At 37.0% G+C, this 24,297-nt stretch overlaps 3 protein-coding genes across 8 annotated transcripts; 2 read left to right on the plus strand and 1 right to left on the minus strand.

The window, feature by feature from the left end:
- Positions 1-688: 688 nt before the first annotated feature.
- Positions 689-6,899, plus strand: LOC308696924 (uncharacterized protein). Its single transcript, XM_081375906.1, has 3 exons — positions 689-981; positions 4,350-4,876; positions 6,388-6,899. Exons 2-3 carry the CDS (start codon positions 4,371-4,373, stop codon positions 6,527-6,529), a joined length of 648 nt encoding a protein of 215 aa, XP_081232032.1. The 5' UTR covers positions 689-981; positions 4,350-4,370; the 3' UTR covers positions 6,530-6,899.
- A 1-nt stretch (position 6,900) lies between these two features.
- On the minus strand, positions 6,901-8,385 carry chrac1 (chromatin accessibility complex subunit 1). Its single transcript, XM_081375907.1, has 3 exons — positions 8,001-8,385; positions 7,671-7,797; positions 6,901-7,595 (listed from the first exon to the last, which is right to left on the minus strand). Exons 1-3 carry the CDS (start codon positions 8,169-8,171, stop codon positions 7,516-7,518), a joined length of 378 nt encoding a protein of 125 aa, XP_081232033.1. The 5' UTR covers positions 8,172-8,385; the 3' UTR covers positions 6,901-7,515.
- A 429-nt stretch (positions 8,386-8,814) lies between these two features.
- crtc2 (CREB regulated transcription coactivator 2) lies at positions 8,815-21,108 on the plus strand. 6 transcript variants are annotated; one of them, XM_081375910.1, is made up of 14 exons: positions 8,815-9,153; positions 10,302-10,403; positions 10,547-10,639; positions 11,792-11,853; positions 11,999-12,070; positions 12,265-12,365; positions 13,216-13,286; positions 14,515-14,558; positions 14,637-14,839; positions 14,940-15,391; positions 17,072-17,779; positions 17,855-17,911; positions 18,032-18,176; positions 19,359-21,108. In XM_081375910.1, the coding sequence occupies exons 1-14, from the start codon at positions 8,974-8,976 to the stop codon at positions 19,460-19,462; spliced, it is 2,394 nt and encodes a 797-aa protein (XP_081232036.1). In that variant the 5' UTR covers positions 8,815-8,973; the 3' UTR covers positions 19,463-21,108. The 6 variants fall into 6 exon arrangements, with proteins under 6 accessions (XP_081232036.1, XP_081232037.1, XP_081232034.1 ...); XM_081375911.1 differs by having other exon boundaries at positions 12,002-12,070; XM_081375908.1 differs by having other exon boundaries at positions 18,014-18,176; positions 19,359-21,104.
- The last annotated feature ends 3,189 nt before the right edge of the window (positions 21,109-24,297 follow it).

Consider the following 24,297-nt stretch of genomic DNA (forward strand, 5'->3'; position numbering starts at 1 on the left):
AAGCAAGATTACAAACTGAGATATGCTGTAAACCCTGCTAAAACATAATGTGAAAACGTATCATTTAATATAGCTCACTTTCGCTTGACCGTGTATTGCATCATTTAATAAACTTAATTTCCTCTGACTGACGTGTCTTAATGTTTTAAATGCTAGATTTTATGTTTTTGGACATGTGAGCCTCTGCTGATGTCTGGATCCCTCTGCTGCTTTTGCCAAGTTTTTTCCATTCCTGTTTGCTGAGATAATGTTGGGCTTTTAAAAAAAAAATCCCTCTATGCTTATACAACCATCTGTAAGTAAACTCAGATTGCGTGGATTCTTGCAAACCCAAAAAACAACGTGTTTCTGAGGCCAAAGTTGGTGCTTTCTTTTTCTCCTCAGACTACACAAAATTTATATTGCACAGTTTAGCTCAAATAAGTAAGGCTTTTTAACGACAATCCTTGCATATCTGTTAAAAATTAGTCATGGCGTTTATGAGTGTCTAAGAGAGTCAACTTTAAACTTTCTAACTTCAACATGAAAAGAAAAAACAGACAGGGAAGTCCTTAAAAAGTTTACAATGGCCGCGGTTCAAAACCAAGTGCATACCTACAAAGTGTTATAGAAGCCATGTTATTCCGCTCGCAAATGATGTCCAGAAATGCTGTCTAGATAGGCAGCACACTAGGTATTGAGACACGGTCACTTTCAGCTGATCAAAACCTTGCAACAACATCTTTAAGACGTTTAGCTTAATGTATTTCCATTTCACTCTGTCTCTTTGTATATTAACGCTTATGGTTTTCGTTTAATATTGTTGTGTTTGTACAAATAAAAGGGCTCCTTTAGTTCGCGTAACTAACTTTAGTCAAATGAGTTGTGAGTAGCTCTGAGTGGAGCTGGGAAGAGCGAGTCAGATTTTCCAATAGCTCATTTATGAGAAGCACGCAAGACGCAAGCTCTTTTTCTTCCTGCTGATCTACAACAGTCTCTGAGGTAAGTTTATGTTAAATGTTTAATGCTTTTAACATTTCACGGTGTCAAATGCTTTTGCTTTACTAGTTGCAAGCCCAAAAGTTTTTTAAGAGACGCTGTTTTTTAAGGAATTTTCCTTAAAACAATAACGTTTAAATGCACGATGGCATTTCTACGTTTCATAAACGTGTCTTTACGTATGTTCATTTTGCGACAGATTTCGATTAAATATTTATTCATAAACTAGCTTTATTTATTTATCTTAGAACTTAGAATTTCGTGTTTTGCTCTAACACTTGAAGTCTACGTTCAAGTTCTATTACATCAACAAAATGATGAATGTAATGTTATTTGGATTTTAAATACTTTTTATCCCAGATTAACATCAGTGGCAACTATATAAGACTAGGCTGATTCCCTCGAAAAGTGAATTCTGGGCACAATCAAAAATTAGTTTTAGCAAGAAGACCAGCTCAACGTAGCCTAATGGTAATACTTCGACCTCTTTTTTTTTTTTTTTTTTTTTTTTTTTTTTTTTTGTCTGACCAGCAAGTAGGAATGTTGAGGAAATTTATTTGAAAACGATCATTATTTTGCGATTCTGTAAAATAAGTGGCCATTGGATAGCTGCAATTATCATTAAAGTAAATTTTCTTACATTTCGTTTCTTGGTAAAATCCAAAAGAATAAATGGAATATCCAAAGAATACATATTTGGGCATCCACTTCATTACTAATATCAACCTTTTTGGATCTGTATCTTTGGTGCCACTGGCAACTTAATACACTTTTTTGTAGATGTCAGCAAAGAATAAAGCAGTTACTAGTTAATTATTTTAAACTAACTTATCTTAAAGATACTTTAATAACATATTAAAGAAAAGCAATGCATTAAAAATACAACTGTAACAAGACAACATTTGAAGTCCCTCCTGACTGATATGTACATGTGGTATTTCTGTTGTAATAAAAATGTCTGTTTAATGTACATGAACAATGTTCAGCCTTCACATGTGCACTACACCAGAAATTTTTTTTTAAATTAAAATGAAATTAAATGTTATTTCTAGGATGTAGTGTTACCCCAAAATAGCAGTTTATTGATTTATTCAGTGAAAGTCCTTTCATTGTTAAGCATTGTATTAAGATATTAAACCGTTTCAGTCATAATTATTTAGGTTTATTGGCAAAATATACAGACATTCAGCTGTTTGCAATGAACAAATCAAAAGTAAATGAAATAGCCTCCTCAATACAATAAATGTTTCAAGTGGTTTCCTCAAATTTAACTGAAAAAGCAACTTTTAATGATTTACTTAAAATGATTCAACCCCTTCATCTTTAGTACTTAGTAGAACAGCCTTTTGCTGTTATGACCTGATACAAATGAGATGTAGAACCAGACACCAGCTTCTGGCAGCGTTTCTGAGAAATCTTAAACCATTGCTCATGAGCATGGCCTCTAGTTCAGTAATAGCCTTGGGTTTGTGTGCTGCAGTCACTGCCTTCAAATCCCACCAGAGTTTTCCTATGGGGTTCAAGTCAGGTGACTGTGATGGCCACTGTAGAGTCTTCCAGGACTACTACTTCAACCCAGCCTTGGTGATTGCCTCAATTACTTTTGTTTGATTTGTTCATTGCAAACAGCTCAAAGTCTGTACATTTTGCCAATAAACCTGATTTGCAATGGGGGTTTGCAAAGTCAGGAAATATGGGTTTGATACACTAAGCTCACATTGGTGCAGTTAACAGTTAAAGGGATGGTTCACCCAAAAATGAAAATCAGCCCATGATTTACTCAAGTCATCCTAAGTGTATATGATTTTCTTTCAAACGAATACAATCAGAGTTATATTAAAAAATATACTGGGTCTTCCAAGCTTTATAATGACAGGGAATGGCTGTATATTTTTTGAAGTCCATCAAAGCGCATCTATCCATGATAAAAGTGCATCTATCCATGATAAAAGCGCATCTATCCATGATAAAAGCGCATCTATCCATCATAAAAGCGCATCTATCCATGATAAAAGTGCATCTATCCATGATAAAAGTGCATCTATCCATGATAAAAGTGCATCTATCCATGATAAAAGTGCATCTATCCATGATAAAAGTGCATCTATCCATCATAAAAGCGCATCTATCCATGATAAAAGTGCATCTATCCATCATAAAAGCGCATCTATCCATGATAAGTGCATCTATCCATCATAAAAGCGCATCTATCCATGATAAAAATGCATCTATCCATCATAAAAGTGCATCTATCCATGATAAAAGTGCATCTATCCATGATAAAAGTGCATCTATCCATGATAAAAGTGCATCTATCCATCATAAAAGTGCATATATCCATCATAAAAGTGCATCTATCCATCATAAAAGTGCATCTATCCATCATCAAAGCGCATCTATCCATCATAAAAGTGCATCTATCCATCATAAAAGCGCATCTATCCATGATAAAAATGCATCTATCCATCATAAAAGTGCATCTATCCATCATAAAAGCGCATCTATCCATGATAAAAATGCATCTATCCATCATAAAAGTGCATCTATCTATCATAAAAGTGCATCTATCCATCATAAAAGTGCATCTATCCATCATAAAAGTGCATCTATCCATCATAAAAGCGCATCTATCTATCATAAAAGCGCATCTATCCATCATAAAAGCGCATCTATCCATGATAAAAATGCATCTATCCATCATAAAAGTGCATCTATCCATGATAAAAGTGCATCTATCCATGATAAAAGTGCATCTATCCATGATAAAAGTGCATCTATCCATCATTAAAGTGCTCCACGTGGATCTGGGGGGTTAATAAAGGCCTTCTGAAGCGAAGTGATGTGTTCGTGTAAGAAAAATATCCATATTTAAAACTTTATCGACTAAAATAACTAGCTTCCGGCAGACGGCCTACGCAAGTCAACTTGATGTATGACGTAGGAGTAGCGTAAGCTTTGACGCCTCTCGCGGTTCAAACAAACAGGGCTGGACAACAAACTCAAGCTCCTCCGACATTTCTATTAAAAAATGCTCGTTTTAGACTTCTAATTCGTGACTTGTGTTTTGTATTGCTCTGTCCTCTGAGCCTCCGCGTTCGTCATTACGTTTTGCATCAAAGTCAAGGGTTACTCTTTCGCCATCTGACGGAAGCTAGTTACAAAAAAATATACCGCCATTGCCTGCCATTATAAAGCATGGAAGAGCCAGGACATTTTTTAATATAACTCCGATTGTATTCGTCTGAAAGAAGAATGTCATATACACCTAGGATGACTTGAGGGTGAGGAAATCATGGGCTAATTTTCATTTTTGGGTGAACTATCCCTTTAAGGGCAGTTAACAAAAATCGCTTTCTTTTACTGCTATTTAGCGTGTGTTCGATAGCACCAGTATGCGGTTGCTCCAGGATAGAATGGGATGGACGTGTTTGTCCCGGTGCCTTTTCCTGCTGTACTCAGTGGGCAGCGTAGTGACCGAGCTCGAGCTGGACGGGTCGGACCGGGACTGGGACTGGGGTTCGGGATTACACGAGCTCCTAAACAGCTTTCCAGCAGATAGTCCTTTCCTCAGAGAGACGCCCGGCAGACCGGCCAACTGCACTCAGCGCTTCTGGCTGCCCCCGTCCTCCCCTGTGTGCTGGGATGATATAGCGGGACCAGAGGAGTTTGAGAAGTCACGCCTCCTCGTGCTGCAGAACAGGGCGGCACTGCAGGCTGTATCCACATCTAGTGGTGTCGAGGAAGGGGGGGCGTCCTATGATCAACAGGCCAGGGACGATGTGCAGGGCGTCCAGGCTGACCATCTCGTCGTGACTCAGACTGCCGACACAATGCAGAAGGTGTTCATGGATTTGGATGAGAAGAGGAAGGAGGAGAAAGAGCATTATACCTTCTCAAGGTAATTGAGCTTTGAATGTTTTGAGGTTGAAAACATTAAGCAGAATTTTACTGTAAAGTCGTCTTTTCACTATCTCCATCAACGATAGACATTCATTTCCGATGGAGCTGTGTGGGGTTTCAATTAGTCTCGTGTAGCCAGTGTAGCTCAAACAGTAGAGCGATGGCGTTTGCAACACCAAAGTCATGGGTTCAATTCCCAGGGAAAGCAAGAACTGATAAGAATGTAAAATGTGTACCTTGAAATGTAACGTAAGTACTTTGAGAGTGTAGGGAGATTGACTTGATTACACCAGTTGTGATTTTTGGATTTGGGGAGATTACTCTGCAGAATCATGGGTAATGTAGTTTTGCAACAGGAATTCAACTGTTAAACACAATTCTTGTAAAAAATAATACAAGCTGATGGCTTCAACAAAAGCATATACCATCACTTAACAACCTTGCAGCCAATATAGGTCATTATCATTAAAAATCAATTGCTCTATGGAGATAACTTTACAAAAAACGTCCTTACTTCCGCAACCTGATTGTTGCACTCTGTGTTGGAGATAGTGGAAAGACGTTATATACGCAGAGGCGGACAGAGTAAATAGCTTCATTACTTGAGTAAAAGTACAGATACCCCTTGCTAAATTTTACTCAAGTACAAGTAAAAGTACTACAGTCAGATGTCTACTTAAGTAAAAGTACTAAAGTACTTGTTTTTAAAAGTATCAAGAGTACATTTTCTAAATATTGCATTACTACTGCCACAGTGCTTACATTGGTAAACACAGCAAACACTTGAGGCGAAAACTATCATTAACTTGTTCATAAAATTGAAATAGTCTGGCGAGGTGGGGCCACGGCTTGGCACATTCCCAGGAAGGTAGGGGAAGACTCATGAATATTCATTAGGGAAGTCATCCCTGATTGGTCTGATGACCTACCCCTAACCCCACCCCTAAACCTACCCGTCACTGAGGTTAAGACCAATAAGGGATGACTTCCCTAATGAATATTCTTGAGTCTTCCCCTACCATCCTGGGAAAAAAATATCGCTCCCAGGATGGACCTGCTGCGTCTTCATCCATTGTTTCGTCTCTTATCTAAATCTGACCATGGAGTTGACTTTGGCGGAAAACTGAAGGTGATTGCTGATAGGCTGTCCCAATCAGTGGCGCCTGCACAATCCAATCACATTTGAGAGGGTTTCCGAGATGTTTCTTTTTTCCTTTTTTTTTTTTTTTAGAAGTAGTAACGGGGTACTCACAGTTATGGATAGAAATGTAGTGGAGTAAAGAGTACAATATTTGCCTCTCAAATGTCCTTGAGTAAAGTCATGAGTACTCCCCAAAAATGATACTCGAGTAAAGTACAGATCCCTCAAAATTGTACTCAAATGTACTCAGTTACTGTCCGGTTCTGGGTTTATGATTACATAATGTCAACACACGTTGTTTTCTCCTAAATCAAATAAATTCGAAAATGTTATAACACATGAAACAAGTTTCTCTCTCTCTCTCACAGTATGAAGGAGCAAATTGAAATCACGAAAGACTCCATTGCAAACAGGGAGCAAGTAGCAGCACTTCTGGAGAAACACCTTGCCAATCTGGAGAGGTCTTTGAACACTATGCAACTTCGACTGGCCAAACTACTACCCCAGTAATTTAATTTAAACAACACAAGCCCATGTTAAACGGACATGTGAAAAAATAATAATAATGCATGTTTTATTATAACATTTAATCACACAAACAATACATATAATGCATGCTAACAGCATCCTGTACTTCTCTTTCGGTACGTTTTCTCCCCTCGTTCTTCCACTCTATTAAGTAAGTGAGTTACTAGGTCGTAGAAATAAAATCTATTTTTATACCCCCAGACCAAAGACTGTTCATTAATAAATTGTAAGGTACACTTTTGTTATGCCAAATCTGTCTAAAGTAGCCTGTGATCAAGAAAAATGTCACTTACACAACGGTTCACTGGATTTTGCATGACTGATTGCCATATTAAAAACAGGATGAACACATAACCAGCAAATGCATTTATTCAAATACAAAAATCAAAAGGTTCAAGCATTAAAAAAACTATACAGGGCACTAGATAAATCCTCAGCTGCAGTCCAGACTCAAGTATGAATCAAATGTATTTTTATCATCAGCGGTGAAGTGGTTAAAATGTTAAAGCATCAGTGGTCATCAAATATACCTCTCTAAACCCTGAGAAATATCATTTTATTTAGAAGACGCATACATAAAGTCTAAATTCACAATGAATGGAATGGGCTGTATAGATGTTTGGATTGTTGCAGCTGAATAAAAAAAAAAAATCTTCAAAAAACATACAAATCATGGTGTCAAGTAGCAATAAAACACTACCAATGCATGACACACAGCACCACATATACTGGTTTCCTGTGCTCACAGTGGTTCAGCTGTGAATCTGAACATTTTAAACAGCATAGTGTAAGTGGGTGCTAAAACATACAGACTACAGTAAGTAAAACATGTATGATACCTCTCTAAAACAACAACTCTTTGGGTGAAATGTCCTTATTAGTAAGACAACGTCCTATGACTTTATCCACTGTGTAAGGAAGTGGTCAGAACCAGTTCACAGTGATTTCCTCCGACTTGCTATTCATCACTACAGGTTGTCATCATCTTTGTCCATTTCTTCCAGTGACTTCAGATAATCTCTGGCCAAGATTTTCTTAGGAAGGATATCTAAAAATAGAAGAGACAAAACTGTTTACACTGTTTGAATTGTGTTTGTCATCATCACAAATGACCAGGACTCACCAGTTAAAAACTGAAATGTTTCCGACTCCTCTGCTGCCCTGGCCAGATCACTGTATGACAGTGTGTTTGTCCCTTTACCGGAACCGTTTTTATATGAGGACAGAGCCAAGTGCTGGACAAAAAGCTCCTATAAAGTATGCAGATATCACACAGTAATATAAACATCAGTCAATGATATAAGAGTCGTTCGCTAATGCGAAAGATATGAATTTAAACTAAAGGTTAACTGGTGTCGCAAATGTTCATAGCGACCAAATACAAAACAGGTTTTCAACTGAATAAGGCAGTTAGCCTGCCAACTGACCATTGATTAACAACACACCAAATTACCGTTGCTTTTGTTGTCAAGAAAAGAGCGTCCTGGTTAATACAGGACACATCGGGAGAACTTTTCATGATTAATCGCACCCTCGACATTGGCAGAGATATATTTTTACTGTTTGAAGCTTGCTCAACTTTCTCCTCCATGTTTCTATCAGACATGTTTCTGTTGGTTAGCATTAGCAGCCGCTGTGGTTTAAGCTTAACGGAAGTAAATCAATCTACAGGCTTTCATAGAAACGTCACTGGAGGACGTTTACATGGGAACTGTAGTTTTAAGACGAATCGTTTGTAGTTCTTTGAGAATTTTGTCAGAAGAGGAAAAAAGAGAAAAGTGTAGGCAGATGTTTTTTTGTGTGTCTGTATGTACGTATTAGATATGCAAAGTGACCATATGTTTCTATCGTTTTTATCTTTTATTTATACGTAAAAGTGCTTTGTCAAATTATCTAAAATATTGGTTTTCAAACTTTTTGACTCCATAGCCCCACACATTTTTTTTTCACGTTAAATGTCAATTTATTAAAGTAATATTTTTTTTATTATATTTTTTACTGTTGATGGGACGAGTTAAAATGGCAAATATAACGTAATATTGTTCATTTTTTAAACATTTTAAATGTAACATAACAATTTTTTAAATTATTTAAACCGTATAAAAGTATTTAAGTACAAGTATTTCAATGTTTACTTTAATTAGGAAGTTCTTTTTTTTTTAATGCGACAGAAAGTCTGGCAACAAAACTGTCCGCATGGTGGTCAGTAAAACTACGTTTCCCGAAATACCAGAGTTGTTTTTCCCTCCTCGACGGTAGTTGGGCGTGTGCACTTCACAGATAACGAATGAGCTTGGCAACGATGTTTACTACAGCGTTCAGGACTGCGTTACCCACAATGCATTGCTCACCGTTGTCAAAAGTCTTGCTTTCTTGGGTCACTTGTCGAACTCTGGCCAGCTAACTTTCTCTTATTTGACGAAATAATGCATCTGTCAGGCGCTATGCTTGGGGAAATAGGACACGGACAGGGGCCCGGAGCCGGACCAGCGCCTGGAACCTGCAATCCGCGGAAATTCAGCGAGAAAATCGCGCTTCACAATCAGCGACAGGCTGAAGACACAGCCGCTTTCCGAGAGGTTATGATGGACATTACTTCCATCAGGGTGAGTCTACTCGATACAGGACATGTCAGGCGTGTTTACGACACTTGTCATATAAGTTATTTGACCTGGGCTCCGTTATAAGGTTATTGCGGCTGCTTAAACTCAGTTTTATTGATTCCTGACAACTAGCTTTAGGTAAAGCTACTGGGGTTCTTAGGAAGTGCGATGTCAGAAACAAGAAATCAAAAAGGAAGTAAAAAAAAATTACTTTATGTGAACAGTTTGGGATTGTTCTTTGTTTGTTTGTACATATATTAACCCGTTTAAAACCATTTCCCCCCAGCTAAAGTATTTTTACTTCTGCTTGCCTTTTGTAGAATAATTTAACTCATATATAACATATTTTCTAAAATAAATTGAACAATGAAAAGTCTGTATTTTACTCCTGGTCACGATTTTAACTGCATGGAAACTAGAGTCAAAAACTACTTGTTGGACTATAAGATCCATTATAAAGTTTCAAACAATGAAGTAACATAATTACACAAGGACAATGCAATTGTTGTCCACAAATACATGCATATTTCGCTGTGCCTTTACTTGTTTTAATGTAACAATACGTCTATAATTTGAATCAATCAGCTAAAAATCGGGCTCAGTGTTTAACTTACATGTGTGATCATGACTTACATGAGACAGCAGTATTCATAATAGATAAATAACATTAGAGTAGACCCTTGAAATATTGGATGTACCAAATTTGGTTGTAGCTCTATATGATGATGTTTTATGAAGTTAAAGCAGTGTTAAACAGTTCTGGTCACGTAACTATTCACAGCAGATGTTTTTTTTAAAAAATGGTTCACCTTAAATCTAGACAGTATTTAAAATCAAAAGTAAATTGTAGTAAGATTTTTGGGGATTAAATGGGTTACCATCTGTATATGGACTTGTGATTCAGCAGGTTCACAACGTGGATTATGTCAATGCACATAAATAGCACTTTGTCAGTCACTCATCTAGGGTCTGTTTCACATCAGTGTTGCAGACTGAGGCAAAGGGATCTGTAAATCCCAGGTACAGTGTCTGTTTTTTAAATTATGATGTAACAGGTGTTTGTTCCCCTGAGGGTAAAGCAGTCTGTGGGGGAGAGAGAGATGTGTGTTGTGCTTCTGTGACCAGTGTGCATCTATTCATTCCCTCCTCAGGTTCAGGCTGAGAGAGTTCGGCAAACCAGTGACTTGGTCCCGTACTATGGAGGATCACTGCCAAATGTCAATCAGATCTCAAGATGCTCCACGGAGAGCCAGGTGAGGGATTTTTATTGCATTTTTTAGTATCGTTATTATCCTTATAAATAAAGGAGAAACAGGCAGAAATTATGTTTCTTTTTCAATGTCAGGCCTTGTTCTTTGAACGAATTGCATTTGATTTGCCTTTTTGCTATTTACAGTACCCGAGTTATCTCACACAGCAGCTCCTAGAGGCAGATGAGGAGTACAGAGACGTCCAGCCCAGTCCTCTTGGCAGGCCGCACCGGAGACATGTATCCCCACGTTTACAATGGCTGATAAAGTTACGCTTTAATTCGATGGTCCACTTTAGACGTTCTAGTAACTTTGCAACTACATGTCAACTAGCTCTCATTAGAATATTAGTTAGGTTTGGGTAAGTAGACATGTAGTTGCAAAGTTACTTATAGGTAGTAGGATGTCTAAAGTGGAGCATCAAAATAAAGTGTTACCGCTGATAATCTTACAGATGCATGTTTATAGTCATATGAAAGGAATATTGCAACAAGTCTAATCTTAAAAATTGTGTTGCTTTAGTTTTGTATTGTACTGATAAATATGTGCACAGACAATGGTTGCATACAGGGAAGAGTTATGCTTAATAATGGTAATTTTTACCACCACCGGAAAAGCCATGTAAATTGTTATTAGTGAATATATATATTTTTTCTATTTGTTATTTTTTTAACTGCATTAAGTGCTACACAGTATTACACTTAAGTACACTACCATTCAAAACATTCTTTAAGATTTTTTATTGAAATTTCATTTAGCAAGGATGCATTAAATTGATCAAAAGTGACAATAAAGACATTTATAATGTCACAAAGAAATTCTGCTTCAAATAAACGCTGTTCTTTTGAACCTTTTATTCATCAAAGAATCCTGAAAATTTTTTTTTTGACGTTTCCACAAAAATATTAAGCAGCTCTTTCGGCGTTGATGATAATAGTGATAATGCATCCTTGCTGAGTAAAAGTATTGAGTTCTTAAAAAAAAAGAAGAAAAATCTTACCCTGATCTTTTGAATGGTAGTGTATCACAGTTTCCACAAAAATATTAAGCAGCAAAAATGAAATGAAATATTTCTTGAGCATCAAATCATCATGTTAGAATGATTTCTGAAGGATCATGTGACACTGAAGAGTGGAGTAATGATGCTAAAAATTCAGCTAAATGTTATTTTAAATTTTAATAATAGTTCATAGTATTACTGTTTTTACTGTATTTTAGCATACTGTAAGAGAAAAAACCTTTCCTACCCCAAACCTAGTGTATAATCTGTAAATTATTTGTAAAATATTACAGTAATCATAAACAATTGCAGAATTTATGGATCATTGTAGAATGCAAGGTCTGAGAAGAGCCAGAATTCATTACTTTTAAGCCTTAACTTCATTTCACAGTTTGAAAGCGCTCCCTATCTCTCTACCCACCTCTCTCCTCCTCGAGGTCCTAACTGGAGAAGGTAAGGTTATAGAAGAAAGTGTGCTGAAGTCTACCACAATCATGACATTACCTTTAGGTGCACAATCATGGGGTTTGAGCTCCCTGAATTTTTTTAGTGCCAGTACTTTGATTAGTTCTTTTAAGTACTTGTGCTTGTGTCCAAGCAGAAACTGGGCCAGTTGTTCTGCCACTGAGAAGAGCCAGATGGTCCGTCTTCCTCTGACAGCTCTAAATAGGTAAACAGAAGTCGGAAGAAGACTGCTGATCCAAGATCAGCTCTTGCGCGTGTACAATAATGGTATTAGTTACGCCCACTGAGCTCTCTAATTGAGGATGAACTTGCTTAACTCTGGAAGATTTAGAAAATGTTATTGACTCCCACATCACCCTGCTTACACCTATTACTCTCTAATCCTATTTATCCTCTCAGAACCAACTCTGACTCAGCCCTCCACACCAGTGTGCGAAACACCCAATTACATGGCCATCCCAAATCTGGCCAAACCCTGAACCCTCAAACCAGACACCATGGTGAGTTTAACAGTTGCTTTATCTTGTTAGATACACTACCCTTCCAGTTTTTGGGGTCTGTGAGTTTTTCTTTGTTTTTGTGAACACTTTAATTCAGCAAGGACACATTAAATTGATCAAAAGTGAGACAGGAATTAATTAAAATAGCAAACAATTAATTTAAAGGTGCATTGCACAAGTCTCTGAGTTTTTGCAGAACTATGCCCCCTCTGGCGGCAAGCGAAACTGCAACCAGAGGTGTGCACGCTCACGGACAAAAGTTTTCTTTTTTTTTTATCTTACGTGGAGTTTGCGTTGGTGTTTGAAATGAACTATAAGCAGGTCTCTTACAATCCATCTTCTACGGAGAATGCCGGCGAATACACAAACCTGCCAGGCATAGCTATGTGAGCATGCCGTGAACGCGCATGACGTCACGCTTAGACTAAAATTCCGGCCCGAATCCCTCTCAATTATTTTACTTTACAGGATTATAGAGACAATCGCAGTGATCAGAGAAGGGCTCATTCAGCCCATCAGGCAATTGTTTAAGCATGTATGGGTTAGAAAACGGGTATTTTTAACATGAAAAGTTGCTTAATGCACCTTTAAATTGTAATAATATTTCACAATATCATTGTTTTTACTGTTTTTTTTTTTTATCAAATCAATGTAGCCTTGTTGAGACTTTAAAAAAAACATTAAAAACGGTAGTGCAGGCTATCATGTAATGGGCTGTATAATCAGTCAGTAAACTTCACTTTAGGTAAGACTGTTGCAGATATTAACATAACATGAAAATATTATGTATATAATATAAGTATTTTGTCTTAAATTACTTGCTTATTTTGATTGAAACCTATTCTTCAAGGATTTGCGCATCCTGCACCACTAATTGAAGAAAATATTCAAGAGGAGACACAATCTCCCAAACTAAAGAAGGTATTTATACTGCCTCATTGGTAAATTGTTCTTAAAGTGCCCCTATTATGCTTTTTATGCGAATGTTACATTTCATGCTGTGTGTAATAAAGCTGTTTATGAATGTAAAAGGTTATAACAGGGTTCCCACGGGTCCTTGAAATCCTTGAAAGTTTGTGAATCTGGAAAAAAAGATTTCAAGGCCCTGGAAAGTTCTTGAAAATAAACACACATGCTTGAATTTATTTTGTGCAAGAACTTTTCTGGAAAAAATTCCACATTATTTGCTTCGGTCCGCTAATGTTTTATTTCGCCAACACTTTTTGGCCGATGCATACTAGCTTGCTTGATTATCGTTAGTTACGCGCATTTATGCGTTACGTTAAGTGTTTCCCGTGTGAGGTACGTTGCCATGACGTTCAAAACTGTGCAAAACTGTAACAACGTATCTTACAAGGTAACACAATGTAACCTTGCTCTCACTTGAAATGTGTCCCCACATTAAGTCCTTGAATTTGAGGGTATTGGACCTGGAAAGTCCTTGAAAAGTCCTTGAATTTGAAGTTAACTAAGGTGTGGGAACCCTGTTATAAAGATCAAAATGAAAAACTAAAGTTATTGTCCCCTTGAAGAAAGAATCGATTCTGAACTGCTGAAATGAGTCATCAGTAATTCCAGTCTCACTATTACATACCTACGTAACAATGTAACAAATTTGCATAATGCCAGCCTGTGGTCTTCATTGGCTGCCCGCGAACAACATCTACTTTGACCCTCAAACACTGTAGTTATTGCTGAGGCCTGGAAGAGCTTGGATCGTGTTGTCATTGTCAACATGTCGAGAAGACACTGTTCACTGTGCACATCACCAGCTCGAATTGATATCATAAAACTGATGCCATCGTTACTGTTCGTATCGCTGTGTATCAAGAACTGAGGAAGTCTCCAGAGCTGAAATTCAGATATGGTAATAGGCGTTTCGTTTCTGACACTCACTGTGAGCAGTGGACCAATCACAACAGACTGGGCCGTCTGACCAATCAGAGCAGAGTATGCAGGGGTTCAATGAGACTGAATCTTTGAACGAATCGTTTTCGGACTCTTTGAGAAATTAGTTGATGTGCAATGTTTTTTCCACAAGACCTCCACAACACAATCAGGAACCTCTAAAACAGCATAACAGGGGCGCTTTAAGCACTTTATTTGATAAACCAAATGCTCATTATCTCCATTGCATCTTCTTTTGTAGTTTCCCTCAATGTCTTCATCAGAATGTGAAATGCCTGTTATTCAGTAAGTTCCTTTCAGTCCTAGTAATTGAGCCATCCCAGTTTTTCTTCTATAAACAGTGTATGTTTGCTGTCTCTCCAGCAACTTCCCATTGCCTGATCAGCAGGTATCTTCCCTCCCTGTCCCATCGGCCCTCAGTACGTGTGGCTCTCTTCCAGACCTCTCCAGCCTGCACCTGCCTTCTCCTCTTCCTGCAGGCCAGGATTCTGAGCACCACAACGGTGCCGATCACCTGAACAACACCTCCATGCACCCTGGCATTATGGCTGACTTTAACTTGCCAGGTTTGCAGAGGGTTTTCACCTTATTTATGCCAAGGACCCCCATTATGATCATTTTTCAATGGAGAAACAACAAATAAATGACACAATTTTGTCTTTTCAGGTCTGTCCTCATCTCTTCAGGCATCTTTAAGTAACCCTTTGCTCCAGTCTTCACACAGCAATCCCAACATCCAGACCTGTCTCAGCAGCCACTCCCTACCCAGCTCCCTGAGCTCCGCTTCCTTGCGCCTGTCCCTTAGCAATTCTTCCCTGCATTCATCGCTCAGCAACCACTCCCTGCAGTCCTCCCTCAGCAGCTCTTCTCTGAGTAACCAGTCCATCCAGTCGTCTGCCAGCCGCTGCAGTCACAGCAGTGGAATTGGCGGCTCTCCCTCTTGCTCCTCTTCCTCTCTCTCTGGTTCTCCACGTGTAACTGGCCTCGCCCATGCCACCACATCACGGAAGAGAGCCCAGCTCAGCCCACTCATTGTGCCCAGTGGCGGAGAGTCCCGCTGGCAGCATCCAAAGCAGTTTTCACCCGCAGTGTCTCCAACCATGTCTTCTATATCACAGGCAAGATATGGAGATTATTGATAATCATACTTGCTCACAGACTGTCTGTGGGTCCTTAAACAGTTTTTTGTTTATTTAACACTTTATTTTACAGTGTCCTTGTTACATGTTATAATTATGCATTATTACATGCAATTATCCCTCAACCAAAACCTTATCCTACCCTAACCCTTTAGTAAGTACATGTAGTTAATTATTATTACTCAGTACTTAAATAGATAATTACATATGAATCTCAATATGAAATCCCAGGATGTCTTTGGAAAGAGTAGGGGCCAAATTTGCCCAGTGGCCTCTGTCCATCATGACCTCCTAATCATCCCCATATATACTGATTGGATTCATAACCCTGTCTCCTCTCCACCAATAAGCTGGTGTGTGATGGGCGTTCTGGTGCAATATGGCTGCCGTCGCATCATCCAGGTGGATGCTGCACATTGGTGGTGGTTGAGGAGATTCCCCCTTCTATGTAAAGCTCTTTGAGTGCAGAGAAAAGCGCTATATAAATGTAATGAATTACAATTACATTACATTATAAATACAGTGCTATGCATAAGTTTAGACACCCATGCTAAAGTTGACTAAAAAGAGGAATAAAAAATCATCTTTTGGAAATTGAACTTAATGCCTTAATTTAAAAAATGAGGAAAAATCCAACCTTTAAGGACACCAATTTTCTTTGTGAATGAATAATGTATCGTAAATAAATAAATGTTCTTCCTTAAAATACATGGTGCATAAGTCTGGACACCCCTATGTTAAATCCCCATAGAGGCAGGCAGATTTTTATTTCTAAAGGCCAGTTACTTCATGGATCCAGGATACTATGCATCCTGATAAAGTTCCCTTGGCCTTTGGAATTAAAATAGCCCCACATCATCACATAGCCTTCACCATACCTAGAGATTGGCATGGTTTTATTTCAGTTAGCCTAATAGCTAGTTTGATTTGCATTGAGAGATGATCTTATGGAAAGTACTCCATGCCAATCTCTAGGTGTGGTGAAGGCTATGTGATGATGTGGGGCTATTTTAATTCCAGAGGCCAAAGGAACTTTATCAGGATGCATAGTATCCTGGATCCATGAAGTAACTGGCCTTTAGAAATAAAAATCTGCCTGCCTCTATGGGGATTTAACATAGGGGTGTCCAAACTTATGCACCCTGTATTTTAAGGAAGAACATTTATTTATTTACGATACATTATTCATTCACAAAGAAAATTGGTGTCCTTAAAGGTTGGATTTTTCCTATTTTTTTAATTAAGGCATTAAGTTCAATTTCCAAAATATGATTTTTTATTCCTCTTTTTAGTCAACTTTAGCATGGGTGTCTAAACTTATGCATAGCACTGTATATTATACATATATGTATACATCATGGATTAGAAAAACTTGCTTTATTTTGATTAGGTACCTCATGGTGTTTTCATTTAGTTTGTTAAGAAGATATATATTTTTTTAATTGGCAATAAAAGGTCTTAAATTTAATACCATAAACATGCAGATATACTCTGGATCACCTAGAAGTTTCAGAACAAAGCAACTTGCATCTTCCTGTTCACAATTTCCTATTTTATTATTTATTATGTTCTAATTATTTATTTTATTATTTATTGTTTTATTTATAATAATATTCATATATTATTATTTATAATATTTAGTATGAATGTTTCTCACAGGGTGCTCCTCTTCTCAACCCCAACAAAGTTCAGAAGGAGACAAAGCCACCAGCATATCCCTGCAGTCAGCATCTCCGCTCCGCTCCTCCGCTGTCCCATCAGCCAATGCGGCAGTATTTCCAGCCAGAGGCGCAGGATCAGTCTATCCCAGAGATGGAGCAGTGGATTCAAAATGACCACCAGCCACAACATCAACAAACACACAATCAGACGCAACAACATCACACTCACAAGTCACACAGTCGGCACCTGCAGCATCACTCACAACTGCACGCTAAATATCAACAGCAGTTACAGTATCATTCCCAGACTCAACAACCACACGTATCGCAGCAAGCCATTTCCCAGCAGCAACAGCAACATCATCATCAGCTCTACACACAGTTCCAGCCTCATCAGATGTCTGGGGAGCAGTGGCATTTGCCTTGCCAACAGGGCCAATATCAAGGTCAACATCTACATCAATCCGCAACTTTCCCCTCTCCGGGTCAGGAGAAAAACTGGAATCATGTGACAGACACACATGACTTGCAGCACATGCAGGTCAAACGTAGACACTGTATGCAGATGCAGGACGAAGCAAAACCCCAGTCTAAAGTCGCTGTCCACGAGACTCAAGGAGAGGGACTGAAAATCACTCATAGTAAGGAAAGTGAAGTAGACGGAGCAAATCCAAGTTTGCAGGATAAAGGTTTTGAACTGAACAAGGTGAGCCCTGTTTGCATTAGAGAGTGTATGAACCAGACTTAATGAAGATGATGAAAAACACCTTTTTTGTTTCAGGAATCATACGTCGGCTTACATCTTACCCCTAGCCAAGCAAAGGCCCTTTCTCAGCAGGTACATTGCTTTTTTCATTAATCATCAGCTTGGATTGCACACGTTTACACTGTCTTGGCCATATGGTGTGTGGCTGAGCTGCATTTACCACTGATTTTGAAGATTTCTCTCCCCGCTCAGCTTGGAGCGCTTCAGAAGGATCCTCTAGGCGGCAGTAGAGGGTCAGATCTGAACTGTGAAGCTTCAGGAAGCAGTGAACAACCACAGCAGAACCAAAGCTACAGTGCTGGAGACACACAAAATATGTTCAACATCAACTTATCTGGTAAGATTAACATATGAGCTGCCAGTTTAATCCTGTAAAGCTTGGAATATGAAATCATAGTCCGAAAAATCAGAGTATTATATTTGATGCATATGTAGTATGATATAGGAGAATATGGAGCACAGACTGGAGGAGAAAAAAAGAGGCTCAAACTGAGAGAAAAAATGCATTGTGAAATATTATTACAAATTAAAATAACTGTTTTCTATCTGAATGTATTGTAAAATGTAATTTATTCCTGTGATCAAAGCTGAATTTTCAGCAAAATTACAGTAGTCAGTGTCACATGATCCTTCAGAAATCATTCTAATGTGCTGATTTCCTGCTTAAAAAACATTTTTATTATTACCATCACATTAATATTTTTGTGGAAATGTTGATGCTTTTTTCAGGATTTTTTGATGAATAGAAAGTTCAATGAACAGCAATTATTAAATGTGTTAAATAGAAATATTTTGTAACATTTATAAATGTCTTCACTGTCACTTTTGTGTATTAATTTCTCTCTCTTTTTTTATCTTGCCACAAATGGATTTGAATGGTATAATTGTTTCCACAAAAATATTAAGCAGCAACTGTTTTCAACATTGATAATAATAATAATCAGAGATGTTTCTTGAGCAGCAAATCAGCATATTAGAATGATTTCTTTGCATGATTTATCATGTGACACTGAAGACTGGAGTAATGATGCAGAAAATTCAGCTTTACCATCACAGGAATAAATGAAAATTTTAAATGTATTAAAATATTTCACAATATTACTGTTTTTACTGGATTTTTTTTGATGAAATAAATGCAGCCTTGGTGAGTTTTAAAAACTTCTTTCAAAAACATAAAAAAATTTAATGTTTCCAGACTTTTAACAGAAATTTCACAGCAAAGAGAGACGTGAATCTACTTGAAATGGGGTGTTTTTAGAATTATACTAAAATACCTATTACTTGCTTAAAAAGTATGAACTAGAAGTCAGACAACAGATTGTGTACACATTTTTCAGCAAAGTTTTGATCATGTTTTCAGCCAATTTTGATCATTTAGAGGATTTGTGAATGAAATATTAGTGATTTTGTTGTTGTTTTATAGACTACACTGTAGAGCAAATGTCTTGTCACGTTTCATTTTTAGATCCTCTTGTCATTCACTTATTTCTCTCACCAATGAATTCTCCACCTTTTTCAGACCCGTCATCCTGGCTGGACCAGGACATATCAGGGCTGCCGGACTCCATCCTGGAATTTGATCTAGAAACATTTGGCCTGGACAGTAACTTAGGTTGGCCATGAATGTGTCATAAAAGTGCACTAAAACATCCATATTGTGACACATTTTTTTGGACAAGTACCTTTTTTTAAAGGAATGTTTTTGCCAGTGAACTCGAAATATATAGTCCTTCGAGTCAAATAGAATGTAAACTATAAATTGGCTTAAAGGTCCTATAAAGGGAACAAACATGAAATTGATGTTTTAATAAATAGTTTTGCACACAAAGGTCTTAGATAGCAGGTCTATGTGCCTTAATATAAAGCTTTAGTTATATTTAACTATCAATAGAATTGAAATAGGTTGTTTATGTACAGATACATGTGGTGATGTCATGTATGAGTTGATTAAGACATGTACATTTTCACAAACTGCATAGAATTGCCCGTATAATCTGGAAATATAAGAACATATTTTTGGCTAGTTTAAGGCCAACTTCTTTAACTAACCATATTGTCATGATGGTTAAAATTAAGATAGTAAACATTTTTAAGCTTTTACTCTGTCTAACTCCGACTTGGCTTAAAGATTTGATCATATCCATTTGTTTTTTCATGTTATAGTCTTTATGTTGCAGTGTTTTCTCTGGGGGGGGGGGGGGGGTTGTGACTTTTTGTAATTGACTGTTGACGCCTGCCTTTGAATTTTCATATTATCATTTTGTTGCCGTTTTATCATTCACGATTATATTCATAATGCAGTTTTATTATATTTTCATATTGATTTTGCCTTATCACTCTCTGGTAGAGGTGATATTGTTATTTTACAGTATTTGTCTTCAATATGAAATCAAATTTATTGAGATTTTTCTCAGTATGCAAATGCCTTTTCATGACTTTCGTTTACATGACAACTAAAAACAGAAACATTTTTCCTTTGCATTTTTTGGAAAGTTTCATGCACAAACGGTCCCATTCGCACGAATCCGTAAAAACGACTAAAAAAAGCTGTATTATTTTGCCAGGCCAGTAGGTGGCGATGTTAATTTGTAGAGAAAAATTGACTGAACACGTAATATAAATAATAACCATTTTTACAAATTCGCGGCCAAATAAATGGCCAAAACGCATACAGATTTTTCTGTTTTTAGTTGAAAACTGTCATGTAAAACGGCCTCTTGATAACATAATTTGAACAGTAACACCATCTGTAAATTCCATAAAGTATTGCAATTAAAAAGTGGACTAATGCATCCAAGTGTACGCTTTCAAATATTGTTACTAGTAAGTGTGGGACTGATTTACCTCAGGTTCACCCTCACAGTGAAGTCAAACATGTCTTTGTGTATTAATATACAAATTGTACCTAATTAATACTTAGTAAAAATGTAATCATTTAGCAAATGATTAACCCCTGTATAAGTTGATAAGGTGATGGATCATCCACACCAACTCCAACTAAAGCCCAGTTTGTTTGTCCTTTTCTCTGGTAAACCATCACATGCGTAGATTTTCAGATCTAGTGCTTATTTTCCACAATTCAGTTTGTCATCACAATTTGTAAAGCTCATATTCATTTAAATGACAGCTTAAAGAATTGAACAGTGGACATGCAGGAAAAGAATTGCTCATTTGGGATGTGAATGAAATGCAGATTTTTCATATTTTGTAATTTTATTATAATCATTGTGTTTTTTCTAATCTATTATATAAATATTGTTAACTCACTGATTTGTGACCAGTGTTTTTGTTTTGTTTTATTATAGTTTTATTAATATTTTGAATTAATGTTAATGGTTAATTTTTGTTAATTTTTTATTCACTTGGTTATGTGGGGTTGTCATATTCTTATATATATATATATATATATATATATATATATATATATATATATATATATATATATATATATATATATATATATGAAGAGTTCAGATGCAAAAGCCTCTAAGTGCCATCTGAAACTTTCTTTTAGAATAATCTTTTTTATCAAGCTTGTATATTTAAGTTCAGTATTTACAATAAATGACAATTAATAGGTAATTTGCATTGCCATTTAAGTAAAATTACTGAACTTAAATATACAAGCTTGATAAAAATGATCATTCTAGAAAAAAATTCAGATGGCACTTCGAGGCTTTTGCATCTGAACTCTTTATATATAGCTATTTAGATTTGATTTATTTGTATTTCATGAATGATTTTTTTAGATTCAATGCCCTCCTCTTTTCCCCACCATTTAATCTCTCTACTTTTCCAGTAAAATGATTCTTTGGAAAAGTGTTCAGATGCACTTCTTGCAACAGCCGAAGAACTATCACCTGCTTTATCCTTCTCCTGCAGATTAAAGCTCCCTGTATCCCTTTCCCTCTCTTTTTTTAACACAGGTCTAAAGTTGCTCTGATATCCTTAATCGTGCAAATGAAGTTGAACCCAGAATGCACTGTTGACCAGTCTGTCAGATCCTGTATATGACTCGAGATTCCTCTCCTCTCTCCTTCTTTCTCCTTCCCTTGTGCATAATAGAGTTAACAGCATATAAAAGGCATGGAGAGAGCGGTGAATGAGTCCCTAAGTGTTAGGGTGGATTATCCCTGTGCCTGTATCCATGGTTTACTGGGCAGCCATAGAGCACCTAATGGGATAAGGGGAGAGCGGAACGGTAGGTGAGGCCTGTCTGACTCTCTCACCCTATCTCTTCCACTGGCCTGAGTGAGGACAGCCAATCCTTTAAAGAAAGATGGATATAACCAGATTCACAGAAACACCGCTGCTGCTCTTTTTCAGAATTCTTTTATTTATAGAGTGCTTTTATCCCTTCAATGTTGACCAGTAATGTTTCTAGAGTCCTTGGTTCAAGTGTCTTGAACATAATTAGATTACGTAATTAGATGTGCCGAGGGTGTTACATGCATACTCTGACACAAGACACTTTTTGCTATTCGTGATCACAGTCACATGTCGCACGGGTATATCTGTGGCAATAGCCAACAATACATTGTATGGGTCAAAATTATAAATTTTTCTATTATGCGAAAAATCATTAGGATATTAAGTAAAGATCATTTTCCATGAAGATATTTTGTGAATTTCCTACTGTAAATATATAAAACATTTTTTGTTGTGAGTGAATGCAGCACAGTCGCCAACTTTAAAGGTGATTTTCTCAATGTTTCGATTTTTTTGCACCCTCAGATTCCAGATTTACAAATAGTCGTATCTCGGCCAAATATTGTCCTATCCTAACCATACATCAATGGAAAGCTTATTTATTCTGCTTTCAGATGATGTATGAATCTCAATTTATAAAAATTGACCCATGTGACTGGTTTTGTGGTCCAGGGTCACATTTTTCTATGACATTATCACATCACTATATTTTATTTGTGAAAGAAACAATGTGCAGTATAGTCTGAGACCACAGGAAAGTCTGGAGTCTAATACAGACTTGGAAATAAACTGCGCATTTTAGAATAAAAAAACATCTAAAACAAAGAAAAGATACACTGAAAAATTAAAACTATCACTCAGCCTACTGATAATACTTTTTTGTAATGAAAATTATTGTATTAAAATGCAAAATTGGAGTAGTTGGTTCAGATTTTTGAATCCCACTCAATATTCAGTGAATTAAGAAAAGGTGAATTGTTAAATTTACAGCACGACCTCATTCTTGTAACATTGTTAAAGAGCTCTAAATTATTTTAATGGGCTCTTTCATATGCATAATACAGATATACTACTGATTTCCATTTTAGTGAATTATTTCATTGTCTTCACATGAAAACAGAGTTTGTTATGTGACTGAATAGTGTGCTTTCAGCGTGTGTCGTATAATTGGTGTTTCTCACATGCACTGCCTATACTTTCTATCAATTAGTAGCCTATAATGAGAGCGGATGGACCCCTGGGTAGGCAACTCACTTTACTTAGCATGCAGATCTATTAATTTACTGATTCATATGCTAATCACTGCTAATTGAATCAGTGTGTTGGGTGTTTTCCTGGGTTTAATGATTTCTTTGGATCTGACCGCACAGGGTGAGAATGGTTTATTCAAATAGTAAGGCTAAAAATGCAATGAGGATAACAAAATAAGGAGGTTAGTTCACACTGCTACATAAAACACTGTCAAGTTTCTGCAATTCTGTTGAATACTGTGAAATGGTTTTAATTGGTTACCTAAATAAATAATATTAGTACTTTATATAAAGTAGCCTAGGCTCTATTATAATATTTTAATAATGAATAATAGGCCTATTCATAGATAGATAGATAGATAGATAGATAGATAGATAGATAGATAGATAGATAGATAGATAGATAGATAGATAGATAGATAGATAGATAGATAGATAGATAGATAGATAGATAGATAGATAGATAGATAGATAGATAGATAGATAGATAGATAGATAGATAGATAGATAGATGCAACTGTGATCATTATGAGTAAAAGTTATGTTTTTTGTGTTTTTTTTGCAGATAAATCAGTCATAACGCACTTCTCCAAGACAGCAGCTAGTTTAGTGATTGGCTCATCACAGAGCCACCTGTCACTGCCGGCGAGCGCGCGCGTGTCATCGTCCGTGTAGTGACCGTGCGCGTGTCAGAAGCTTCAACAATCTCATGAATATTAATGAATGAGCTCGCGCTCACCGCTGAGCTGAAGCTGCTCGCGGGATATTCTCTCAGTGGCCGTGGACGTGACCGGCAGCGCCCAGCTGGAGCGCCCTTAATGTGTGACAAAGTAACGATGATGTTATGCTAGGTTGACTCCGTTTAGGATTTTTATTCGAATACAAAGACATTTAGCACATTTTTTTTTTCTTGTTCACTTTTGAAACTCTTTTTAACCCCAAAGAAGTCGCCTACCTGTTTCCATTATTTTTTAAAAGGATTTAACGTTACACAGGAAA

Source organism: Scardinius erythrophthalmus (assembly GCF_964197995.2).
Source record: "Scardinius erythrophthalmus genome assembly, chromosome: 10".
In the NCBI taxonomy this organism is placed as follows: domain Eukaryota; kingdom Metazoa; phylum Chordata; class Actinopteri; order Cypriniformes; family Leuciscidae; genus Scardinius; species Scardinius erythrophthalmus.